The sequence below is a fragment of the Camelus dromedarius genome, chromosome 32 (genome assembly GCF_036321535.1).
Source record: "Camelus dromedarius isolate mCamDro1 chromosome 32, mCamDro1.pat, whole genome shotgun sequence".
In the NCBI taxonomy this organism is placed as follows: Eukaryota; Metazoa; Chordata; class Mammalia; order Artiodactyla; family Camelidae; genus Camelus; species Camelus dromedarius.
Genome location: NC_087467.1, coordinates 5,803,293 through 5,828,847, shown reverse-complemented (window position 1 = coordinate 5,828,847; position 25,555 = coordinate 5,803,293). Strand labels below are relative to the sequence as shown.

The window sequence follows — 25,555 nt, the reverse complement described above, 5'->3', positions numbered from 1 at the left end:
CAGCTTCTACTCTCAGCTTTGTGTTTCCCTTCAGGGAGTGTGGATGGGAAGCCTGTGATTGTGACTTGTCAATGTGGATAAGCTGTGAAATAGCTCAGAGGTGACTCTATTTTAAGCCTAATCCTGGCCTCCAGCTCTGCCTTCCCAGAAGAGCCCCAGCCCTGCCTGCCCGTCCAGGCTGAGTTTCTGCTCCCCCAACAGCAGACCTCCCCACCTCACACCAGGGCCCATCATGTGCCAGCCCAGCCCTGACCTGCCACCCTTGTCTGCATCCCCAGCCCCTCCCGAAAGAAAGCTCTTAGACCCACCACCCAGGATATCCAATTGGTGGGGCCACTGGGGCGGAAGAAGAGGCTGGAGGGCAGTGTCATCAGGTGTCTGCCATGCCGACTGCAACTAAGGAACCCCCGGGGCACATTCCCCCAGTCCTGAGCACTTACGGGGCGCCCATCCACTGTGTTCCTTTGCCCACTCCCAGCTTCCCTCCAGCTGCCCTTCAGTGCCTGGCACTGTCCAACACTGGGGATTGAAGCCTGAACATCAAACAGCCCCTCCTCAGAGCCAATTCTAGGCAACTTTCTCATACACACTCTCATTTCTCACACACGCCTGGCCCCCAACACACACACTCCCACACTCACTTGGCCGCTAAGGAGCCTTCCCAGGGTTGTGCCCCTGCACACCTGCCCACTCTCTTTACTAGGGGGCAGCCACACCTCTGCCTGCAGGGTGACCCCTGCCTGGCCGCCATCCGGAAGAGCCTCCCAGGGCACAGCCCTAGAGATAGCAGCAGGGTCACCAAGCAGCATGGGGAACCCTGAATCAGGTCTGGGAAGCCCCACCTCACAACCCAGGTGAGGAAATTATGGTCCAGCTGAGCCAATTCAGGTGCCAGGTCCTAAACACAGCCGGCTTCTACCCAGAGAAGGCCCAGGCTCAAAGCCACAGCCCGCCCCATGCAGGCCAGACCCGAAGTGCCCATGCCTGCAAACTCGAAGCAGACATTGCAAAAGCACACTCAGAGCCAAAGGCCAGGAACCAGAAGAGGCGGGGACCCGCAGGGTCAGACAGCCAGTGTGTTCTTCCCCCCGCAGAACCGCAGGGCTGGGCGCTGGCACACTGGCCCTCAGTGCAGGCCCAGAGCGATCAGTGAGCTCAGAGGAGGGCCAAGGAACTTGGGTGTCTACCTGGGCCTGGCCATGTTCGTGCCACTCTCTGCCTTTGTTTCCTTCTTTTTAGTTTCTGGGGAAAGATTTCTTGGAGAAACCCCCATGTTAGCACAAGACAGGAGCCCAGGCAGCCAGAGGCGCGGGGCAGCAGGGAAGCCAGGAACCACACTCTCCAGAGACATCGGAATCGGCAGACCCAACCCCACCGGGGCCTCACTTTATGGAACCAAAGCCCAAGCACGCTCCTCCTTCCCGTGGCGGGGCTGCCCCAGACCCCCCACCTCCAGTTCTGAGCTGGCCGCCTGCTGTGTCTTCTGTCTTCACCACTGGCCCTAAGATCCCCCTCCCACTCTCCACACTGAGCTACGGCTAGTCCCTCGGCCCCAGTTCAGGTTAGCTTTGCCTTCTGGGCACCTAGGACTCATTATTTGTAAACACCCTCTATCAGCCTGTAAAACCATGCAGGGATTTAGCTGCTTTTGCGTCCTCTTTCTGCCCTCCTTCACTGGCAGCAGCCACGTCTCACTCCCCAGCCTTGCAGTGGGTACAGGCTCGAGCACCCTGTTCCAGAGAAGGTGAGTGGTGCTGCTCCTGGGTGGATGGAGGGTGTGCTGCTGACAATGGTGGGAAGTGAGGGGAGACTGGGGAACTGGAGACCTCCCCCGCAAAACTCCACACTCTGAACCTCCACTGAAAAGTCTGTCACGCGCCTGACTTTTCTCTCAAACCCCCTCCCTCTCGGGTCACGACAGCTCTTCTCTGCCAGTCACTCAGGCCCAAAGCCAAGCGTCATCCTTGACGCCGCTTCCTCTCACACCTACCTCTAATTCCTTACAAACAGCAACCTAGCTCTGCCTTCAGAAGACATCTAGAACTCAAATCCCTCACACCACATTGACTGCTGTGGCCCTGGGCTGAGAGGTCCAGGCTCTAGACCTCTGCTCTGGGCCCTACTGCATGACCGATCCTATCGAAATGCAAGTTAATCTGTCACTGTTGTACGCAGAGCTCCCCAATGGCTCCCTGCCCAGCCCATGAATGGCCTGCAGGTGGCCCTCCTTATCTCTGGGATCTCCTTTTCCACTACGCCTCGTGGTCCCTCTCCTCTGGTCACCTTGGCCTCCTGACGGTCCTTGAAGACACCACTTTGCCCTCGCCTTGGAGCCTGCGCACTGGCTGTTCCTTCAGCACAAGGATGCACTCCTCCAGACCCTGGTGGGGCTCCCCGCCTCACCTTCTTCAGATCTTTGCTCACGTGTCACTTTTTCAACAAGGCCTACCCTGACTACCTGATTTAACTGTAACTAACAAACCTGACACACTATATAATTTACTCTTTGATCATATGTCCTTATTTATTGTCTGTCTCCCTTGCTGAGGACAAGGATCCTTACCAGTCTTACTGCTGAGTATGTAACAGTACCTGGCACCCAGTACCACTGAAGCACCAGAGGGCTGGGCAGCCTGGCCCTGGCCTGTGATGAACTGGGATTGCAGGAGCCCACGGCAATGGGGGCAACCAGGCCAAAGGGGGACTTCTGATGGCCTGCCCTGGCTTTTCCCTCCCCTCTTCCCCAGGAATCTGCTTCACCCAGGGGAACACGTGGCCTGGAAGAGAAGTGGCTGGCTGTGCCTCCAGCTGTAAGGACCCAGACTGAGCAGGAAAAGGTGACAACTGCCCACTCATCATGGCCTCTGTAAAGTGGGCAGGGTAAGTGGCCCCAGTCCTGTATTATCAGCCTCCTCAGTTTCTGTCCCATCCTGTTTCGTTTCTCGGTAAAGTTCCCTTTGAAAAGTCCTGTCCGTCCTCTCCAGACTGCGCTGCGGGGAATTGGAGGGGTGAAGGGGTCAAGTGTCTAAAAGCCATCAGCCCTCAGGCAGGAGAACTGGGGAGGGGAGAGCCCGAGAGTCTGGGAGAAGGCCCCAGTAGGGCCTACAGCTCCCCACTGAGCCTACTCCGCCCACAAACTCTCCCAGCCCTGAGCTGGCCATCTGCTCACCCCGGGGTTTTCTGGCAAACAAGATTGCCAGTGCAGACCTTCTCAGAGCAGTTCCCTCACTCCTGTCCCCCTTGGCTCTGCCGCAGGGGGATGGCCATCCCCATTTCTGCCGGGATGACCACAGCTCATTGCCTGCCCCCTAGGCACCGGGAGAGGAGCAGGTGGAGACGGGCGCAGCGGGTCCAAGGAACAGCAAGGGTCCAGTCCACAGAGGCCAGAGGAGGCGGCGGGTCCGGACAGGGTCAACCACCCCAACCCCCCGTCCCCGCGCCCCGACCGCCCCCGGTTACCTGTGCGAGTCCTGATCTCCCCCGGGGGACGCTCCCGCCGGCGCTCAGTACGGGCGATTGGCGTCTTTGGGCCGCTTCAGCTGCACCTTGAGCCTCTTCATGCCGATCTGGAAGCCGTTCATGGCCTGGATGGCGGTCTGCGCGCTGGCCGGGTTGTCGAAGCTCACGAAGCCTGGCGAGACACGAGGGACGAGGGCCTGGGTTTCCACGGGGCCGCCCGGGCCGGGAAGGGGCAGAGGGGGAGAAGGTCGGGGACCGAGGGCGGGGCGGGGCAGGCAGCCGCCCCTCCCCGCTCCCGCCGGGCCTCCGGGCAGGGGCGGGGCTCGAAGCTCCACCCCTCGGGCCCCGCCCCCTACCCGACCTCGCGGCCCCTCCCGCAGCAGGGGCTGCAGAGGCTCCCGGCTCGCGGACCCGCGCGGACCCGCGCGGACCCGGGCCGGGCCGCCCCCCGCTCCACCTCGGCTCTGGGCGGCGCCGCTCTCCCCAGCGCCCGTCTCCCCCGAGGCGGGGCGCCCGCAGCTCGGCGGGGCTCGGAGAGGCGCCCGCCCCCCACCCCGGCCGGCCCCGGCACCTCAGCCCCCGCCTGCGGTGGGAGAGGGCGGACACACCTGCGGGCGGAGTTTATTGGACACTGTCCTCCCTGACAGGAGGGGGCCTGGCAGCGGGAGGGCACGGGGTGCCGGCCTGGGGAGAGAGAGGAGTGCGAGGGGAGGGAGGGGAGGCGCCACGGAGCGGACTTCTCCACCGCCGTTTCCGGCCGCGGGGCAGGGCAGAGGCCGGGGCCCCGCCGCCCCTCCGCCCGCTCCCCTCCCGGCCCGGCTGCCCCCAGCCAGGCTCCGGTGGCCACCGAGGCCAGTCCCGACCGACTCGCGTTAACCCGCCACCGCGCTCCCAGGGGCCGTCCTTACCACCCTTTTATTTAGTAAAGCACCACCCTGGGAGCAGGGGCTCTTGCCCTGGGCTAAGCACGCGCCGATCGATGAGTCCCTTGCGACCCCTCATAAACTAATAATGGTGTAACAAATAATAGTACGAATTGACACTATTCCTAAAAGTCAGCTGAGAGCCTTCTCCGAGTATTACAGACTGAAGACGTGCTTTTTTCACACGTTCACTTCTCCCAACGTCCCAGGACAGGATATAGAACCATCCGTGGCTCCCAGTCACCTGAAACAAGCAGTTCCCAGGAGGGAATGGATTAGGTTCCCCACGTTGATTTAGAAGTCACCTTTTGGAACTTTGACTGCATCTCCTTACAGAGACTACGCTACATCAGCATTTCCCAAAATGGCCCTAATAGGTGCTCCTTCAGAAGGGGCTTTCTGTGGTCAAGCAGGTTGACAGCCAGCTCACTCTGGGACAGTCCAAGGCACATTAACAAATAAAAACATCCTCCTCCCACCCTAACTCCTCCAATAAATAAACATTCATAGCTTTGTTTAACCTAGTATTTCCTGGAATTTACTTGACTTTAGAGGCCTTTTCTCTTGTAAAATAGACTTAGATCCTGCAAAATATATGAAACTAAGCTTGGCGAAGTTACCAAGCCATCCTGCAAACATGTCTCATTTGGGGTGGTTGTTCCCAGTGGCCGCTAGGCATGTAGGGAGTCCATGTACAGACCGTGCTGAAGCAGAACACTGGTTTTTTTGGTTAATTGCTCATGATACCATGGGCCTGCCTGCAGCCTCTCCCTCACTCTCCCTATGTGGTGGCTCTTTATCCGCTTTTAACTCCGCCCCAGAAACTGCCTCTACCTGTCTCTTTTCTCTTTCTCCTTCCTGCCTTTGTTCACATTTGCTCTTGCAGCCGCAAGTCATCAAAGATGGGGAAAGATGTGTGTGTACTCAAGAGTGCACGCATGTCAGCTCAGATGGGACTGGTCAGAGCTGGGCCCAGGGCACCACAAACATCTGTATTCATCTATATGCCAGAATAGATAGGAAAGTTTCCTGATTTTCCATAGTCGGAGATCAATGTGAGTCATCTTGCCACCACCCACCTCACTCCTCCTGGCCCATCCCTTCCCCATCAGATTTCTATGTCTGATGAGTACAGTCAAGCTGTTAGCAGAGCAGTTTTCAAATGTGTGAATGGTGTATCTGTTACACTGCTCTCCCCCAGATTAAAAAGCGTGGGTGAACTAAAAGCCTCTCCCTCTCTCTCAGGACGGGATAGCCTAACTGTGGGTGACAGTCCCCCCTCCAAAAAAACCCCAAATGTGAGCAAAGTGGGGAAAAGATGGGATAAAGATAAAAGGGGCTGGAGGTGCTGTCTAGGCTGGAGATGTAAAGGGAGGGAGAGAAGGTCCTGGATGAGAGAAGCAGCCCAGCCTTCAAGATGAGTTTCTGGAAACTTGGGGGTTGGGAAGGACTGCAGTCTCCATGAACTTCTCTCCCTGAACTAGTTTTGTTAAACTCGCTAGCAGTCAAGGCAGTGAGCCTCTCCCCCACTGGCCCCCCTTGGGGCACCATCTCCCACGTTTACGGTTACCAGGACTGTGTCCCTTCTCCCAGAGCCCCCTGTCCCATTCCTCCCGCTCCTGAGAAGGTTCCTGCCTCCCAGACTGTGGGGCTGTGCAGGTAGAATGCCTTCCTGGTGGCCCTCCAGCCCTTCTCCCATTTGTGCTGCACACACGCTCACCAAGGCCTCCAGAAGATTCTGTTCACGCTTATAAAGAGCACGTGGGGTGAGAGCACGATGGGTTCACTGTAACGAGGACCACATTTGCAGCAAAGTGGCTCCTCCTTTGGGAAATAAAGGCACCTCCTGAGGGTCTGCTCTGGCCAGATTCCTCACACAGACCACCTCATGTAACCCTCACAGCATCACTGAGAGATGAGCGCTGAAATCCCCATTCCACAAATGGGAACACTGAGGCCCTAAAAGTAAATGGCTTGCCCATGAGTGAGAGCTGGGGACAGCTGCACAGACTCGCTGCCTGAGTAAGTGAGGGTTAAGGAGGAGCCACTGGGCTGGCCAGCTTGGTGGGAGCCTGTTCCTTCTCAGGGCGGGTGGATGCCCAGCGCTAGACATTTGTTCAGGAAGAAAGAGCCAGCGTAGAGACATACAGAGAAGGACTTCCAGAAAAAGCAGGGCAAAAATCTTTGCTGGAGAACTTGAATGAGCTAATGGCAAGGGCAGTCTGAGGCTGACTCCCGAGAATGGCAGCAGGAATACAGGGGCACATGGCTGCAGACTGAGCCTGCTCCAGTCGCAGGGTCCCAGCATGTTCTGGGCTCTTCGCAGTTCTCCTCTGGCTTATGCAACATCCGAGGCTTACTTAAAAAGCAAACGCAGCTGATCTCCAGTTTGTTGCTCTACATACCTAACTGTAATTCGTCAGAAGAAACACTGGTCAAACAGTGGAAGGGTGCAACCCAGTCTTTGCCTTTTGCCTTGTTTTCCCGTCCCCCAGAGAAATGAGCCACTAGGGCAACTCTATGCCACTGAAGTACCACTGTGGCAGCGGCCAGAGGGGAAGGGATAGTGTGCAAAGATCTTGACTGCCTTGGGGAACATGCTTTACACCCTGAAGCCCTTTACAGCCCTGGAAAGCTGGTTTCCAAACTGGAGTCTCCTTAACATGAGCTTCATGGTGCTTCTACACTCTTGTACCTACTCCCCAAGGGGTGAGCTGGGTTCTCTGGCCGAAGCAGGATCCTACTCTGTTCTCCCAGCCCCGGTACCTGGGAGGCAACCTGGAGATACAGAGCTTCTGGCAGACTTGTCTCTGGTTCCATGTAGGACTCTCTGGGGACTGGCCTCCTCAATCCTGGGGGACTCACAAGTGGGTCTGGCCCCAGAAAGAAGCTCTCATAGAGACAGAAGAGGAGATGGGAGAGGGGCTGAGGACGAGTGGAGGGGAGAGGTGTGAGGATAAGGTGGGATTCCAGGAAGTCTGAAGCAAATCAAAACTCAAGATGCCCAGTTACATTGGAATTTCAGATAAACAATAACTGCATTTTTTAGTATAAGTATATCCTCAATACTGCATGGGACACATTACACTAGTATTTGGGACATACTCACACTAAAAATGTATCCATTGCTTATCGGAAATTTCAATTTCACCGGGCATCCTGTGCATCCCATGGTTTCTCTGACAACCATACTCCTAGGTCCTCTTGAGTCCTCTGTCTCTCTCCTAACACCTGCCATCAGGAGAATTTCCCCAAAGTACCTTCATCTGGTCACTCCCACCATCTTACACTGCCTACCACACCACATGAAGCATCCTCACCTGAATGGTGGAAACCCTCCCCAGCACAGACCCACCCTCACAGCTCGTCTTCGCCAAATCCTCTTTTCTCCCCAAAGCCTCCTGCTTCCTCATCCACTGACCTTGGACTCTTTGCATCCCAGCCCACATGCCCTCATCCATTCTTTGCTCCTACCTGGAATTCCCTCCCCTTCCTTTGTCTATTTATATCCACCTGCCTTTCTCATTCCTCCATTACTTGGTGCCTCGCAGATTTCACTGCTGGTGAATAGACGGGATTTTCATCTATGCTCAGACCTGAGGCTTCCTGAGGGCAGGGACCAGTTTCCTCTTCCTGACTCCTCAACAATTCAGCTCTGGTGGCCTGAAGGGGTGGGCCGGGGGAGGAGGGTTCGTTGGATGGCAAGAGGGGAGCAAAGAGCAGGGTAGACAGAGAAGGGGGGCGGGGCAGAAAAGGGAGGTAGACAGAGGAGGCCAAGGGGCAGGCATAGGGGCCTCAGCTGGGCAGACACCCCACCCCAAGGGTCATGCTCAGCTTTTACCTCGGGGCCACCCTGACCTTGAGACCAGAGTGGTACTGGGAGAATGGATATGGCCAGGCTCTGCTCCCTACCCATCCATCCCTGCCCTGGGTGGATCCCTTCCCCTTCTCAGCTGGTTAGAATTGAGCTTTGGGGCTGGGAGGGAAGACTATCTCTTGGACTGGGACAGGGGAGCTGGGGGAATGGGTGGGAGTGGGCAGGGAAAGCCGAGAAGCTGAAAGAACAGAAGAGAGAAGAGGGGTGAGAGATGGAGGCTAGAGGCTGGGCCACAGGGAGCACTTGAGGGTAGGGAGCGATGTGAAGGAGCAGGTTAAAAGCAGTTGGACACCGATAAATTGGTGCTAGCACCGCCCTGTCCTAGGTGAAGCTAGTTGGTTTGTTATCTTTACCCACCAAAGCATTTACTTTGGTTAGTCGCCCGATCCACAAACACTTTCGAGGAGATGACATTACCGAAAGGGAGGAACATCTGCATCAGCTCAGCGTCCCCAAACTCCTGGGGCAGATGGTAGATGAACAGGTTACAGCCCTCGGGCCCTGCGGTGGGGGGGGGGGGGCGGGGGAGGAGGGATGGCGGGGTGGGGGGAAGAGAGAGACAGAGGAGAGGTGAGCGAGTTAGGCAGCAGCAGCAGGGAGGGGTGGGGGCAAGGTTAGGAGGGGGAGTCTCATCCAAGATCCAAAGGTGGCCACGGAAAAGGGGGGGTTGCTGAGCCCCAGATATGAGCTCTGGTCTCTGCTCTGCCCTGGGGCAAGTCACTGAACCTCTCTGCACCTCAGTGGCCCTTTCTGCAAAACGGATCCATTTAACAGGGTGCCTGGCAACTTGAGGGCTCCAGGGGTAGAGTCAACCAGTGAATGGGGTGAACATGCCAAGATCTGATCAGTCATGGAGGTGAGATGCTGAGAGGAGGCAGGGGGAGGGAGACCTGCCCAGTCCAGACTCAGGGGAGGATGGAAGGAGCTGCCCTGGGGCAGCCATGCCCCTGGAAGACTCACCTTACCTCCCACAGGCAGGCCACTGGGGCCTGGAATCCCCATCCTCCTCCCTTCCTACCTGGTCCCCAATGGCCCTCCCCTCCTCCCTCGCCCTGAACCTTAAACTCAGCCCTGATCTTGAGAGCAAAAATCAAAATTTATACCGCCTCCTCCAGCAAGCTAGGTGAGCAGAAAGGGCTTCCCAGCAAGGCTCCATGATGGGATACCCATGGGCCAGGGCACCCACAAGTCTCATTGTATGAAGGGCTCCCCATTTCATTACAACAGTAACAGTCCAGCCACTTCTGTAGCATGAACTGCATGTCAGGCTGTTCCACACATTTGACATGTATGTTAAGGCTCTTAATCCTTACAGCGGCCCTGAGGCAAGTACTGTTGTCACCCCCACTTCACAGATGAGAACACTGAGGCCCAGAGAGGTTAAGCCACGTGCCAAGTCACACAGCTAGTGGCGATGGAGCCAGGATATGAACCCAGACCCAGGCCATCTGCCTCCGTAGTCTGTGCCCTCCTCTCCCTGTATCTATCATAAATCTCAGTGCCCCACAAACCCTGAACACTGGTGAGGTGTTTGGATTTCTGAAATTTCCAGACAGCTAAAGATTTACATTTTTCTTTTCAAATGACCAAAACATTGTTTTAATGCTTTGAAAGGGAACTCGTCTTTTTCTTGTCATCTAAAATAGACTATGCCATATATAACTTAGCCTTTTAAAGTGGGGTCATTTCAATGTTTGTTTCCAGCCCATGGAGGACATGTGGAGAAAAGAGCTGCACTTGCTAAGAGCTGGATAAGAACTTAAGTTCTGATCAGAGGCTGGTGGAAACTAAGCAAGAGCTTAAAAGTAAAGGCTGTCAGGCACTGACGTGGGCTGATGTGTGGCTTTCACAGCCAGATCCTGGCTCTCTGCGATGCGCGAGGCTGCCAGATAACCCAGTTCTGGAGCAAAGCACCAGCTCCGGAGTCTCCCTGTCCTTTTTTTCCTCTCCTCTCACCTCCAAGCTCTCCTAACTTCCTCCCTCCATCTATCTCCACCCCCTTGAGGGTCACAGCTGATCTCTAGGAGTCCTCTAACCACCAAAGCCAGTCCTCGGTCCTGGTCCTGGTCCCTGCCCTGCACCACCAGCCCATCCCCGCCCTCCGGCCTCCCCTCCCTGGACTGCTGGCTCTGCCAGCGGACGGCGCTTTCAGAACCGGCGCAAGCATGCTCCCTCACCCACTTCCAGGGGTCCCGCTGCTGGATTCCCCATGCTCCGGTGGCCCTCCCCTCACCCATCCCCTCCAACCATGGCATGTTCTCACTGACTCATACATTGAACGTGTCCTTTGGCGGTCCCCAACTAGACGTGTCCCCTTGGGACAGGAACCAGTTTGAAGGCCTAATCTAAGCTGCACCTCCTCCAGGACCCCCACCTGGCTCCTCCCCACATCCCCTCCCTTCCGGGGCTCCCTGAGTCCACAGCCCACACTGCAGTCTGACGTTCTTTCTCCTGTATGACTGGGAGGTTTTCTCTCCAGCCAGAAGGGGGCGCTCTCTAGGAGTAGGGCATTTGCCTTTCCCCCATCCTCCTACTCCCCTTCCCCAACACATGCCTTCCCACCTCCTCCCATCCTTACTCTTTTCTTCCAGGCTTCCCGGAGCCCTCCAGCCCATGCTGACACTCGCCTTGAACGTGGGACCCTCCCTACAAGTTCAGGTTCTGCATGCTGCTTTGTGTGGACGTTATTTCTGTTCTTACAGAGACAAGGAGTCTTCAAGGACAGAGCCACTGGGCTCAGTCCCACCAGCAGGGCGTGTGGCAGAGCCCCACAGGGGTGGCTCTCCCGGCCCCAATCTACTCCCCTGCCCCTCCCCCTCAACAGCGAGTCTACACACTGTCCTGTTCCAGCTAACCCGGAGCCCTCAGCGCACTCCCTAATTCACACATTATAGAGCATCCAGATGGCACAACCGCAGGACTTCGGGTATCAATCTGGTCCAACCCAGCCTTCTGAGAAGTGGTTAAACGGAGCTCCAGAGACAGGAAGTGACTGCCCTGGATCACACTGCAGCCCTGGACACAGTAATGTGGGCTCGTCTGTGGGCAGACAGCCTCGGGGGCTACAGGCAACTGTTTTCAGGCTCAGCTCAAAGACAAAAGAGCTGGAGGGAAGGTCCTGCCCAGCAACCATTGGGTCCTGGTATTTCAATGGCATGACACGAGGGGAGATGACCATGGTGGAAAGGGGCCAACCACTGGCATGGCTGGAGGAACACAGCCTCCTGCAACCCTGGACGCAGCTTTGGTCTGGCTTCAACCCACCCTCTGCCCATCTCCCCCCATTTCCAGGCTCACCTCATACTGGGCAGCACCCCTCCCTTTGTTCCTGCTGTTCTCCCCGCCTCCAATACCCACTTCCCCATCTCTGCGCACTGAAGACCTCATCCTTCAGGACCCCAAAGCCTTCCCTGAAGACCCCACTCCCAATGCCTTGAGCTCACCCTTGTAAGCAGCAGGCTTCTACAGGTATCTGGGTTCACATCTCACCCCTCCCCATGCCCTGCTCTCCCAGGGTACCGCAGTCAGGGAGAATGGGGGCAAGGGTGGGCGATCCCCCTGCCGGAGAGGAGGCTGGAGTAGGGGGACTGGCCAGTCAGTCTGCTCTAAGGAGCAGGGCAAGGGGGAGGGGGAACTGAAGCTGCTCAGAGATGGAGAGAAGGTATTTGAAAGAGTTCAGAGCTAGACACGTGAGCTGGTATGAAGTGTGACGTGGGGGAGGGGCAGGGAGCAGATGGACAGACTGGGTTTAAGGCCAGTGGTAGGGGCTGTCACGTATGTTGGTCAGAGAAGCACTGACCTGCAGGTGTGTGTGTGTGTGTGTGTGTGTGTGTGTGTGTGTATGTGTAGCAGGGTTTAGAGACCCCTAAGTCCATGGGCCAGAGTAATGCAGGGCTCTGACTATGAGGTGGGGGGGGCCTGAAGCCAGTGGGGTGACAAAAGCAGTGAGGGCCCATGGGGACAACTATCCATCCTGGGCCTGAGATGGGCAACACTGGGACTCCTGGACCCCACCTCTTGTGCTGGAAGGCATGGACTGGGGGGAGGAGGGCAGGGCAGATCAGGCTCCAGGGCCACAGCCCAGGGAGGCGGCCCTCTGGTGGAGGCAGGGCTGACAGACCATCCCCCACCCCCACTTCACCAATGGCCCCAGGTGTGACCCGGAGCTCCCGCAGGGTGTGACTGCAGGAACAAGCAGGGGGCCCCGATGTGCACCCCTCTGGATTCCTGTAATTTGGTCCTCATGGGCCCAGGGACGTGATGACATGGGTCTCAGGAGCTGCCCAGTGCCCGTGAACGAAGGTGAGCCTTAGTCCACCTTCGGACGGGGAGAAAAAGTGGGGAGGGGAGGGCCGCGCGCAGTGAGAAGTCCGTAGGTGCTTGGTGCAGTTGGGAAGACAGACCTGAGCTAGTTTGACCCTCATACGCTCTGGGGACTGATCATCACTGTCCTATTTCCCAGGTGAGGACACGAAGGCTGAGAGAGGAGAGGCCAGGCTGGGAGTCAGACCCAGGGGGCTTTGCTTCAAAGACCAGGCTCTCAGCTGTCCAGGCTCTGGGGCCTGTTTGGGGCCTGTCTGACTGCAGGGGTTTGGACCAGCAGACCCCCGGGGTCCTTTCCAGGACTAGCCTACAACCCACAGCTCGGGGACGGTCTGCTGCAGGGGCTTGGAGCCAGCCACCTAGAGACCACTGGAACCCCCAGGCCACGTGGGCTACCAGGACAGGTGTGGGGGCCTCACGGGCAGGATAACCCTTTTCATGGGGGTGGGGAGCACAGGACCCTATCAAACAGAGCTTTGCAAGCATCTCTGCATCCCCGAGTGTGGGCTTGTTTACCCGGCTCCTGCAGGGCTCCGGGCTCTGGGGTAGGAGGACTCTCAGCACCTTTAGGATGGTCCATCCTCCCTTGCTGGCCCGCCCTGTTACACTGGGGCCTCTGGACGTGGCTTTCCAGGTCCCCTTTTTACTCTAGGCCTAGCCTGGGGCACTCCCATCCCCTCACCAGCATTAGAGTCCTTCCCTGGGAGCTCCAGCTGACTCCTCCACTCACCAGAGGGAAGAACTTCTGTCCATGATGAACTGGTCTCCCTTCTCCCACCCACCACCCCAGCCACAAGCATCCCATTTCTCCTCTTCCTTTCCATCGGACAAATGCTGCCCGTTGCAGGAGGATAGATTCTCGGACCTCCTCTGGGGCCCCACCTTCCTGACCTCCCTCCACCCTAGTCTGCAGAGCCGCCCATGACAGCGCACCTCTGCACTTGGATTGTAGAGCGCAGCCTCTCACAATCCTGCAGCCTCCCCTCACTCTCAACACCACGCACAGACGTGGTCACCTTGCGAACAGAACCCCCCAGCCAAAGGCCCAGGTGAGCAGCTTCTCTGGGGAGAGAACGGGGAGGGGCCTGGGAGCCCGGCTTACAGACTCACCTTCTCTCTGTTGCTGGGGGATCATTGGAGGTGGCTGAGGAAAGGCCTGGCTTATCTGACCATAGGCAGCAGGATAGGCGGCTGCTGGAGGGCCAGAGAGAAGAGACGAGAGCGAGAGATGGTGACAGTGACATGGAGAGAGACAGGGTGAGAGGCAGGAAGAAAGAGAGAAATTTCAGTGTTGAGTAGTAAAAGCAGACCAGCCAAAAAATGCATTTCAGCTCAGTCTCTTAAGATAGAGCCAGTTTTCAGCAGTCACGAGGGACGAGCAGCACACGGAAGATTAGAAGGAGGGGTGTGTGTGTGTGTGTGTGTGTGCGTGCTGGTGTGTGCATGGGGGAGGCGAGTTTAATCTGCAACAATGGACAATCCACATGTGCGGATAATCCACAAGAACGGATAATTAAAAGCATCAGAATGCCCTGGACACGATGGTCCCACACCACCTGGAACCCCCAAGGTATTCCCCTTCTCTGAGCCACGGTGGACTCTGGCACCCACGCCATCACCCCTGCTCAGAGGGCGCCTGTGTGGGAGGTGGGGGGCCATCCGAGGTGGGGGCTTGGCCTTTGGATCCTGCCAGTGGGGGGTCCCCAGGGGCTGAGGACTGGGTTGAACAAATCTGATGCTTTGTATATTTAATGGGAAAGGGCCAGAGGTGGGACAGGAATGGGGAGCCCCCTCCTCTGCCTGGCCTGGCTCCCAGAGGGGCTCAAGGGAGCTCAGCAGGTGAGGCAGAGAGCTTCCCCAGATGTGAGAAGTCAGCTTCATCTGGGTCCCTATGGTGCCAAGCAGCCCCATCACCCTCAGGGGAGACATTGCTGGCTCTTCTAAACACAGTGAGGAAGGACCCTGACCTGGCCAGACAGCAGGACATTGGCTGAACGGGGATGACTGTGGGGGGTGTGTGTGTGTGTGTGTGTGTGTGTGTGCGCGCGCACGCACGCACACGCGTGTGCACAGGTGTTGCCCAGCCCAGGGGAGGAAGAGGAGCCTGGCCGACAGCTGGCCTTGGACTTCCTACAGCAGCTCATCACCTTCCCATTCAGTGATCCCAGGCCATCTGCTCGCTCAGGGCTGTCTCTTCTTGCTTTTCTTTTTTTTCTACCTCTGGCTGCCTGTCGTCCCTGGTTCCCTGTCAACCTTGTCCGGGCCCCAGCCCCGATGCCTGTGTATGTCCAGGGGGAACGGGGATGGAAACTGCTTCCCTTGCCTCAAACCCAGCATCTGTGCTTCCTGGACCAGTGGCTGTGGACTGCGAGGGCAGCACCCCAGCTCCGGCCTCACCCCAGTGCTGCTGGAAGGCTTGGGAATCCTGGACGAACCAGCCGTGGCAGCACCACAGGGGAAGGAAACCTCGCCTTAAGCATGAGTCACTTCACAGCAAGGTTAAAGTTTAGCCTGGCTCACCAGCTCATCCAAAGTTCTGACCATCCACCACTGCCATGATGGCTGAGTTCCGCCTGATCGCCAGGGGGCGCCAGAGAGAGGGAGGCAGCCTGGCATGGCGGGGGTGGTGGCCTCTCAGTAAAACCCTTCCTCGGACTACTCCAGCTCCCTGGCAGTCCCTCCCTGCTCCCCCCTCCCTCACAGGGCTGGGCGCAGGCCTGGGTGCGGAGGGGGCACCTGCGCCCAGGCGTGGGGAGGCGCACGCAGCCGGGGGACGCCGGTGGGGACGCGCGGATACTAACGACCTGCATACTGCTGCACTCCAGCGTAGGCCTGCTGCAGGGGGTCCGCGGCGGTGGGGCTCTGCGCTGCAGGGGGAGCCAAGGGGGCAGAGGTCAGCATTGCTCTCCCAAACCAGCCCCTCCCCCACCGTGCCCACAGCGATTCTGCTGTAGCTGCATGCTTCCTGGCCACTGTGGTCTCCGTCCTGGCGCGGGGCATCCGAGGCAGGAACCCTGCGCGGGGGGCTTCCCTCTTCCCCATCCCGGGGGTGTGGTGAGATGGATGGTTCATGAAGAAGGCTGGGAAGGAGATGCCAGAGGAGGGCTCAACCATGAGAGCTTGGTGGGGAGACACATGAGAGCCCTGGCCCTGGAGAAGGGCTGTGGGAAAGCAGACAAGGGGGCTAGGGGCTATCAGGAGGGTGGTCTCCTCCTCACTCCTCCCCAGCAGAGCCCAGCTGGGTGAAAGAAAGGGCATGAGATGCCTTACCCTGCCACCAAGTCCCCTGGGCCACCCACCCCTGTTCAAGTAGAGGGACCTCCTCCCAAATTCTTAGGGACTTTGCACAAGGGATGGAGGTCTTCCATTCCTGGGCACAGCTGAGATGCCCACAGCAGCACTGACCACACAAGTGAGGTCCACCTCACGGTGCCTATGGACACCAAAGAACCAGAAGTCCAAAGACCTTCTTCCACCCGACCTCGGACTGGGATGTCTGCTGCCCACCACAAGAGGACCTGCGGCTGAGACTTTGGCAAGCAACCCAGGAGACCCAGACTGGGGAAGAGGCTTGGTTCACGTCTGTTGTCTGTGCTGTGTCTGCAGAAGCAGTGAGTAAAAGCCTCGATGGAGCATGGACCAGTGGAGGACACTGCCTTTGGTGACCAAGGCCAGTGATGACTGAAGTGGGAGTAGGTTGGCCTTGGGGGCCCAGGGAGGTGGATGGGGACAGATTCGGCCTCAGTATATTTGGGGCAAGATGGAGAGCACAGGGAAGCAGCAAAAAAACCATCTGGGCTTATCTGCCCGGTGACCCGGGCCAGCCAAGCTAACTGGCCATGCCAGGCTTTGAGGCCTGTAGACCAGAGAGAATTTCCAAACATCCCTCCCAAGCGCTCATCCCTGAAACTCTCAGTAACATGACACTAGAGCAATAGCACCCAGGTCCCAGGGGAGCCAGGGCACGTGCTGGGGCAGAGGTCCTTAGAGACAATGCGGATGGCAGCAGGGGAACTGAGCCCAGGAGGAGGGGGAGCTGAAGATGGGTGAGGGTGCGGGCTCCATCCCGCCTGGGGTTGTCCAGGACAAAACCTATCCATCTATTTCCCTTGCGGTGGACACTGGAGCTCCCAGTGGTGACATGGTGGTGGCACTTGGCAGGGTGGTGTCCTGCTCCCTGGCCTGACTCTTCCCCCAGCCTGAGCTCTCTGGAGGGAGAGCCACTTCTTGCTTGTCTTCTTGGCCATGCCAGCTGCTCAACCACATACAGCCTTTATGCCAATTAGAGAAAGATGTCTCTTCTCTGGGCATAGTTTGGTGCCCTGTGCGAAATATAAACTGCACAAGGTAGATGGCAGCTCCCCCAGCACAGGTCATAACAAGTGCTCAGCAAATCCCACAACATAAGGAATGAATGAACAGCCCTTATCATTTGTGACAGCCACCCCTTCGGGTGTCGTGTGGCAGTAAAGGCCACACTGTGTGCTTCCAGCATGATCTCGACGAGCAAGAGGGGACAGCAGAGATGCTACGTGGGGCTCGGAAGTGGAGAAAAGCATTTCTGAGACCCCTCTCTACTTCTCTCTGCTTAATGACCTCATTAGTAACTGCCACAGAACGAACACTTTGAAGGATCTCGCTCATTAGAGCAGCTCCAAACTCTGCATTTAAAGATGGTAAATTAATTTTTTTAATGTACTGCTCTTCTCCTTTCCTTCCCTCCATCCCTCCCTCCTGCTCTGGCAGGGGATTGTTTATGGGATGTGGCAGATTGTTACAAATGGGGGAGAGAAACATTTCCAAATTCCATGAGGGAAAGAGCTCACAGATGCTGCTGGGGGTGGGGAAGGAGCAGGTTTGTCAAAATCCAGAGATCCAGATGGGCTTGTGGGCGGGGTGGGGGGAGGTAATGAAACCACCCAGATGTGCTGGGAACTGTATCTCCCAGCCCTGATGGAGGAGGAGCCCAGGAACCTGAGATGGGTGGGGTGTCTCCCACCTCCTGCTTGCCAGGCCCCTCCCCTGCCTCCCTTGCCAGCCTGGAGTCTTCACCCTTAAACAACACTCCAGATCCTCCAGGCCCTGTCACTCCACTCCCTAGGCTTCTCTAGCCTCTTCTCTGTGCACTGAGGGCTGAGTCGTCGGAAAAGCACCGGGAAGGGGTCAAGAACAACTCCAAGTTCAAAGTCAGGAAATTCTCCTCTATTTCTCTCCAGCACAGTGACACTGAACTCTGGTGCTGGCAGAACTTTTATACTCTCTGGATGTCTGGGCCTCACTCCAGATACTGAAATCAGAATCCCTGGGTTTCTGTGATTTTACAACCACACAGTAGATTCTGACAGGCAACCAGAGTGGGAAGCATGAGTTTGCCCCCAAAGCTGACCTCCTCTGCCCTGTTGAGCCAACCTCCTTACCAACCCCTGTCCCTGCCAGGCAAGCCCCTCCTGCTTCTGGGCCTCCAGGACAGCCCCTCCACAGCAGTGTGCTCCTTGTTCATCCAGAAGTCTCCAATTCCTACCCAGCTGTTAAAGGTTGACCTGTGCGGCTCTTCGGGAAGCTCTGCTGGGCTTCAGCCTACAGAACTCTCCCTTCCTTTGAATCCTTTAGCATCAGAGGACACTCACTCTTGACCATACTCTGCTCTGCCTTATGGCTTTATTATTCTGTTGATGTCTATTGTGTTCCTGACTGGCCCAGCTTCCCTGCTCCAATGCCAGTTTATCCTCAAGACCAGAGAGAGGAGCTGTTTCAAGTCAACTGGACATTTTTACCATGCGAGAACTGCTAAGTTTTAGAGGAACAAAGTTCATCAGGAACAGGCCTCCTGGATCTTCTTGTGTGCCAGAATTCATGAAAGCAGGACCCGGAAGTTATCCGAGGTTCTGGTCCTCTGTCCAAAGTGCTGACCATGGTTTTGTGTGCACCAGGGGACTGAACAGGTATGCACTAGCCAGATTGCCAATCAATATACCTTCACTTGCTTCCCAATAGAGTCTTTTCCTACTTAAATTTGATTATTCTTTTAGCTTCTATCCCCTCATTTCTTTGGGGTCAAATTCACTCTTAATTAATTTGCAGTTACTAGCCTCTCTCTACTTGGTTGGATGACTCATCTATTCTCTTTTCTTCTCTGAGGGAGCCCCGGGAATGGGGTTCTCACCCATCAGACTGACAAACACCCAAGGATTTGTCTTCTCTCCCACCAGGAGCACCCTGAAGGAGGGCAGGAGGCTGGCTCTCCCTGATCACATTTGGGGTTCCACCAGGGAAAAGACAGAGGGCAGGAGCCACGCATTCAGTTATAACAGCAAGGACAGGGACAGAATGGATGAGGAGTGTGCTGCATGGGGAAGGAAGGGCTACCAGATGTACTTACCTGGGTAGGGGTGGATGCCATTGGCAAACACAGCTTCTGCAGCAGGTTGTCCATTAGCCTGCGGGGGGAGGCCAGTGAAGCCGTTCACCCCAATGGGGGATGGGATGCTAGGCACGGCTGGTGCAGTGATGCCCGGAGGGGTGCTGCCACCTGGTTCCAGAGGTGAAGAGGGGTGGAAGAAGGGGGAAGCAAGCAGAACACAGGTGATGAAGGCAAATACCTGGAGCTCCACCCTGCTGGCTCCAAGGGCCTGGGGATAGACTTGGACCTCACACATCAATTCAATCCTATCTGTGAATCATGGCTTGAGTTATCTCCCTGGATGTAATGAGCCTATTCATCCCAAGTGTATCTACACTTGAAGGCAGAGTCCAAATTCCACCTACCCTATAAGACTTCCCTGACCGCTGACTGCTCGACCTTGGACCTGTAGCTTACAGACCTTTAAGTACCCTTGACTTTGACCACAGTTGGTCTTCCTTTAGTCTTTTTCAGTGGCTCTTGTTCACCCCAGCTAAGTCAGGATGGACTGGTGATTGTTTCTAAGCTGTGGCTCTGCTCCCTGCCATCTTCACTGGATGGATCACTGAGAGGTTGATCTGCCTCCTCATGAAAGAATCTCGATACTCAGGTGGAGGAGGTCTTAATTCTGGTGTTCCCTTGCACTGAGGAAGAGAGCCCTTTGCAGAGTCCAGACTCAGTCCTATTCATACACAAAGTAGACACCCTGGCCTCCTCCAGTTAAGGCAGTGGTGATGCTCACTGTGGCAAGGGTAAAGCTGGGGTCAGATGACAATACACTGTGCCCTTCCTACACCAGGTAGATGGAAACCAAGGTGTGGATGGCACAGTGACTGTACTGAGGCCCCAGAGGCTGGAAAGACCCTTCCTTTTCATGTAGGAAGCAGGGTCTCTCTTTGGATGAGGACCTGAGGCCATCAGGAATGTCCCTAGGTTGGGGATTAGAGTTGTGGGGTAGTGCTGAAGTTGGGGCTAAACATGCACAATCTTCTATAGCTTTTAGCTGGGAAATGAATAGCTCCTGGATGTCAGGAAGGCTGCTGCTATGGCCTGGCTGCAGAGAGCCATGGAAGCTTGGTGAACAACAGCTGGGGTGTTGGGCCAGCCCCTGGGGCTAGTCAGGCATTCTTAACTTTAAACTATTGACATTTATGGCCACGTATTTCCTTATGGGGAGCTGTCCTGTGCATCGCAGCAGCATCCCTGGTCTCTATCTACCAGATTACAGGAGCATTCACCCTCCTTCAGTTGTGACAACCAAAAATGTCTCAGGACATTGCTAGATATTTGGGGTTGGGGTTGCCCTGGTTGGGAATCACAGAACTGGACAATAGCCAAGATCCAATTAAAAACATGCTTTGTAAGTGGGGCTGTTTCTAACCCCTCTGTCCTTTAATAACTCTTGGGGTTCTTCCTTGCTTGTGTAGTTGTCTTGGAAAAAGATAGTGAATATAAGTTGGGTTAAATGGAAATGAAAAAATGGGGTTCCCTCTCTCCTTGGGCAAGGGACCAAACAGGGCCGCAGAAAGGGCAGGGCTCTCCCTGCCTCGGACCTCAAAGGGAGATGTTTTCCTGTCAGTTCCTTTCCTGATATCTGTGTTAGAGACCAGCATGAATTGCCCCCTGACATCTGACACGGCTAAACAACTTGAGTGAAATTCTCACCACCCTGATACCACACCAGGGACTGCTTGGGGCCCACATTCCATCTTCCCTTGGGCCCTCAGGGATTAGGACATTTTTTGAGACAGATTTCCAGAGGGTAAGGTCTGCACTGGGTCCAGACATCAGGTGCTTTTAACACAGGAGGGTCCATTGGTGGCCGCCACTGGCCAAACAAAAGGTAGCAATCAGGGTCCAGCTGCCTTCCAGCTGGGCCAGGCCCTGTGTTGGTACCTGTCCACTCACCTGAGGTTGGGGTCATGGGTGCGGCCGCCAGGCCGTTCATGTTGAGGGCAGCCATCTGCTGCATCTGGGCGGCGGCAAAGGCAGCCATGGGGTTCAGGTAGCCGCCCTGCGCGACCGATGCCATCAGTGCCGCTTGCTGCTGCATCAGCTGGGGCAGAGGGAGTGGAAAAAATACCATGCGCTTCCAGGGGGGCAGCCCTCCCCACCAAGGGGTTCAGCTCCGAGACCAGCCTCCCAGGCCCTGAGTCCCCTGGGAGCTCAGACACATCTCCCCATTCCACCCCCAGAGAGCCCTGACATCCTCCCCATATCTGCCCTAGTCCTCAGTGGCTATTAGAGACCAACGCCCAAGAGGAAACTGCATTCAAAAGTATTAGTTGTAGGGGAGGAGGAGGGGGACTGGCTCCACGGGTGCTGGTCAGCCCTGCAAAAGGCCTGAAGTTCATGGAGATATGACATCCAAAGCTCTAGAGACATGCTGGAGGAGCCTCTGTAGAACTAAGTTGTCAGAGATTTCTGTCCCTAACTTGGAGTCTGCTGGGTAAAAGCTACAGGAGAAGCATGAATAAAAAACCTCAGCTACCTGCAGTGTTCTCACAGAGGTGAATGGGAACTGGGGTGACTGTTGAAACTGGCCAAGCTGGGACACTGCTGAAAAAGTGAGATGAGCCTGCATTTTTTGAACTAGAACCCTGGCCTACCTCAGTGCCACCCATGTGAGTGCTGAGGGGAGATGCTGTCAGAGACAGCCTCAATGTGGAAGAAAGAAGTTGGTGGGCCAGGGCCCTGAGGGGGACTATAGGGGAAGTGTGGGTGAGGAGGGCTTTGTGGCACCTCCAAGGACCCCTGCCAGGAGTAATCAGAAAGCTGAGGACACCCTTCCATGAGTGGTGGTAGGGGTGGGATGGTGCCAACAGAATACCTGAACCTCTCCCCTCCTTCCCATCCGTGCTTCCTAGGATTTGTGGAGAACCGCCGCCTCCTCCCCCCCCGCCCCGCTGCGCCCCCACTTACTGCCTGTGCGTAGGCGCCGTAGGCTCCAAACGGGATGGCCATGGGGTTGAACATGCCCATCTGGCCAGCCATCTGCTGCATTCGCCGCATTGTGCGCTCCTTGTCAGTGTCGGCGAACTTGACCACCAGACTGGATGAAGCTCCCTGCAGCGGGGACTGTGCGTGAGGCCCACCAGCCCAAACCTCCTCTACTCCCTAGCCTAGGCCCACGGGGTCCCATCCACTGGGTGCTATGGGGAACGGGGTGGGTGGAGGACCGTGATGAGCACCAGTCCTCGCCCAGGGGTCTAGAGTCTCAGCGCCCCGCGCGCGCCCTACAGATGCGGTGGGCGGGGCCCTACAGATGCGCTGGGTGGCGGCGTGTCTCGGTCCCTCATTGCCCCCGTCCTTGCCCCTACCCCGGGGCGGCCGCACTCACCGGCATTGTCTGGCTGCCGTGCAGAGCGTTGATGGCGGCTTGAGCCTCGGCGTGGGAGGAGTACTTCACAAAGGCGCACCCTGGGGGGACGGGAGAGGCTGAGCCACGGCGGGAGGGCCCAGAGGAAGGCCAGAGATGCGAGAGGACTGAAAGGCGGGGCACGGGAGGGGCCGAGGGGAAAGGGCGACTCCCATTAGAGAGGAGAACCAGACACACAGACAGTGAGAGAGACACCGACAAACACGGAGACAGAGCCACACAGAGACAGAGAAAGACCTGGACCGGCCAGAGACTTCAGAGCATCCTTAAGTCTCCGCGTCCCGGTCTGGACTTGGATCGCGGTCTTTCCTGACCCCCAGGCCCGACCGCCCCACCCCTTCCGAGCAGCCTCCCCTGGCCCGCCGGACGGGACCGGCTCCAGGCGGCTCCAGACCCGCGGCCGCGCCCCGCCCACCCAGTCGCCCCGCCCCCACGCACCCTTGCTGTTGCCATCCGGCCCGCGCAGGATAGTGCACTCCTCGATGTTCCCGAAGGCCTCAAAGAGGCGGCGCACATCGTCCTCAGACTGCTGCTTGTTGAGCATGCCCACAAAGAGTTTTCTATCTTCTGGAACAAAATTAGGAGATGCTTACCCGGGCCAGGGACCCGGGGCGCGGGGGCGGGCCCGGGGAAGAAGGGCACGGCCAGAGAAAAGGGTAACAGCGTGGGAGGGTAGGAGCTGGGGCGGGAAGGGGGCTCATAGCCTGAGGGGAAGGGGTAGCAGGGATGGGGGCGGATGGGGAATCGCTAAAGGGGAAGGAACGGCGGGGGGAGGGGGCTGAGGAGGGAGGGAGGGCAAAGCCAGCGGGGTAGGTGAGGGAGGAGGGCTTGGGTCTAAGCGGGGGGTAGGGGAAGGGCGGAGAGGGTCGGCGCGGTGAGGGGGGAGGGGCGGGAGGGAAGGATTGCAGCGACTCTGCCCTTTCCTGCCTAGAGGGCAGACCTCACACCTTTTTTTTTTCTTTTTTTTTTTCTCAGGGAAACTGCTTTAATTCAGGACGCAAACTAAATTATTGAGTATTGCAGTAGGAAGGCTGTTTCTCTGTTTTGAAACATAGTGGGGCAAGGGCCACAGGTCCTGCGGCTCACCTAGAGCACCTGGGTTCTTTGGGCAGCCCTGCGATCCCTTCCTCCCTCCTCTTAGACACACACAATTTTCTTCAGCCACCTTCTCCTGTAGATACCAAAATGAATTTACAACTGGCAAGTTCGCCACAGGGCCTTTGTATATGCTGTTCTCGCTGCCTGGAGTGTCTTCTGCATCACAAGATTGAATCTTCTAATGCTAGATCTGTTTACCTATTGCTTCCTCATCAAAGCTCCTCCTTCCACTTTATTCTCTGTCCCAGCCCCTCCCGTGGCCCAAAATACAAAGGATGATTATTTACTGCTTTGCCTGTGTATTGGGTTTCTGTCTAGCTCCCTACCCCTCCATGTATGCTCCCTGAGAGAAGAGACCAGACCTCTGTTGGAGCAGCAGTAGCAGGCACACAGTAGGCCCTCAGGACTGAGCTGTAGAATGAATGAGTTAATGACCAATGCCATTCTCAGGGGCACACATCCTTTCTGTCTCACACGTTTTTACCTCCATCTGGTGCCCCCTCCTCTTACCCCTTCCTATACATGCTGCAAAACTCAGCCCTGGGCACTTTGGAGAGCCTGTTCCTGAAGACCGGGCTCTGCCAGCAGCCTCCCCCAACACTTGTGTTGTTTATTGACAGCACTCAACTGTGTGCTTAGGGTGACAGGGATCTGCAGTAGCCTGTGACTGTAAAAAAGATTTCCCATCTCACCTGCTCTTACTGCAATGTGACTTTCACTCTTCCCAGGGAGGTGGCGTCTATGTTCCCTCCCCCTGAATCTGGGTGGGCCTGTGGCTGCTCTAACCACTAAAGAATGACAGAAGTGACACTAGCCGCCTTCCAAGGCTTGGTCATAAAAAGGACCGGCTTCCACTCTCGGCTCTCTTTGGGGGATGCTCGCTCTGTGGAAGCCAGCCACCGTGCTGTGAAGAACTCCCAACTAGCCCACACCAGGAGTCCACACGGAAAGGAACCCGGGCCTCCAGCTGACAGCCAGCATCAACTACCAGACATAGGGTGGATGAGTCTTCAGTTGATTCCAGCCCCCAGCCTGGGAGTGTTCCAGCTGAGGCCCAGACGTCCTGGAGCAGAGACAGGCCTTCCAAGCAGTGCCCAGTCTGAACTCCTGACCCACAGAATCCACGAGCATAATAAATGGCTGTTTTACAGCACTCTGTATGGGGCTAAAGTGTTCTGCAGCCATGGTTGCTGGAACAGGGTCCCCGTGGTGGCTGATATCAACTAGATGTTTGTTGACATTCAATGACTGACACGCACAGCAAAGGCTGCAGAAATGCACACCCCCCAAAACTGCAAAAGTCCACGTGTTCGTGGTTTCCATGGAAAACAAGGGCCCTCCAGGATCGTGTTGCTCTGGAGTCAGTGTGGTTGGTGCCTCCCGCCCCAGAGCGCCTCTGTTGCCCACACTGCCAGAGGAGTTCCCGTAGAGCTCAGGGTCTGGAACAAAGCTAAGGAGACCTCCAGGTCCCTGCTCTCCTTCACAAACCACCCCAGAGTCCTCCTCTTCAAGAAGGCCTGATCTCCGCTCTCCTGGTACCCCCAGTCTAAAGCACTCAGCAAGCTGTCAGGGATGAGGTGCTCCTTCCAGGTCCGAAGGGTACCATTGCTGGTTCCTGCAATCAGTGCTGGGTCAGGGCACACCGGCCTGGACCTCCACCACTGATGGGCTTCAGCCGAAGCTCAGGGCCTGGAGCTCCGCCCCACTGCCTGCCCCAGCCTGGGTGCTCTGCCTGGCTGCTCCTGCCCCCACAGGGCTGGACGCATCCCGCCCCGTCTCCAGGGCTTGCCAATGCCAAGCTCTGACATGGGGGAAGCAGAGACTGGGAGACCAAGAGGAAGGAAGAGAGAGGGAGTGGAAGGGGTGGCGCTGAGTTGGGACAGGAGGAGATGGAGTTCAGGGCAGAAAGTGAGGGAAAATGACAGAGACAGAGGAAAAAGAATTAGAAACAAAGAGCAGAAAGAGAGGGCAGAGACAGAAGAGAGAGGGGCCAGGGCTTATGTTTAACTCCCAGAAGCACAAACAACGTTTTGCATGAAGTGAACTGGGTTTTCAAGTCTTCAGTGGAACCCTTGAAACTCTGCCCCCCGGGATCG

At 56.7% G+C, this 25,555-nt stretch overlaps 1 protein-coding gene across 50 annotated transcripts in view; it reads right to left on the bottom strand.

Moving 5' to 3' along the window:
• The window catches only part of CELF4 (CUGBP Elav-like family member 4), a 287,892-nt gene that overhangs the window by 5,736 nt on the left and 256,601 nt on the right, over nucleotides 1-25,555 (bottom strand). For 4 of the 50 annotated variants that reach the window (XM_064481443.1, XM_064481450.1, XM_064481444.1 and 1 more), the window contains exons 4-12: nucleotides 22,800-22,928; nucleotides 22,323-22,402; nucleotides 21,905-22,048; nucleotides 20,891-21,038; nucleotides 18,962-19,111; nucleotides 15,384-15,449; nucleotides 13,693-13,776; nucleotides 8,617-8,760; nucleotides 3,460-3,631 (exon numbers count right to left, since the gene is read on the bottom strand). In XM_064481443.1, the coding sequence (XP_064337513.1) occupies nucleotides 3,504-3,631; nucleotides 8,617-8,760; nucleotides 13,693-13,776; nucleotides 15,384-15,449; nucleotides 18,962-19,111; nucleotides 20,891-21,038; nucleotides 21,905-22,048; nucleotides 22,323-22,402; nucleotides 22,800-22,928 (1,073 nt within the window). In that variant the 3' untranslated portion in view covers nucleotides 3,460-3,503. Of the gene's footprint in view, nucleotides 1-3,459; nucleotides 3,632-4,067; nucleotides 4,144-8,608; nucleotides 8,761-13,692; nucleotides 13,777-15,383; nucleotides 15,450-18,961; nucleotides 19,112-20,890; nucleotides 21,039-21,904; nucleotides 22,049-22,322; nucleotides 22,403-22,799; nucleotides 22,929-25,555 lie in introns of those variants that run through there. The other 46 variants (XM_064481490.1, XM_064481491.1, XM_064481455.1 and 43 more) reach the window with 27 other exon arrangements.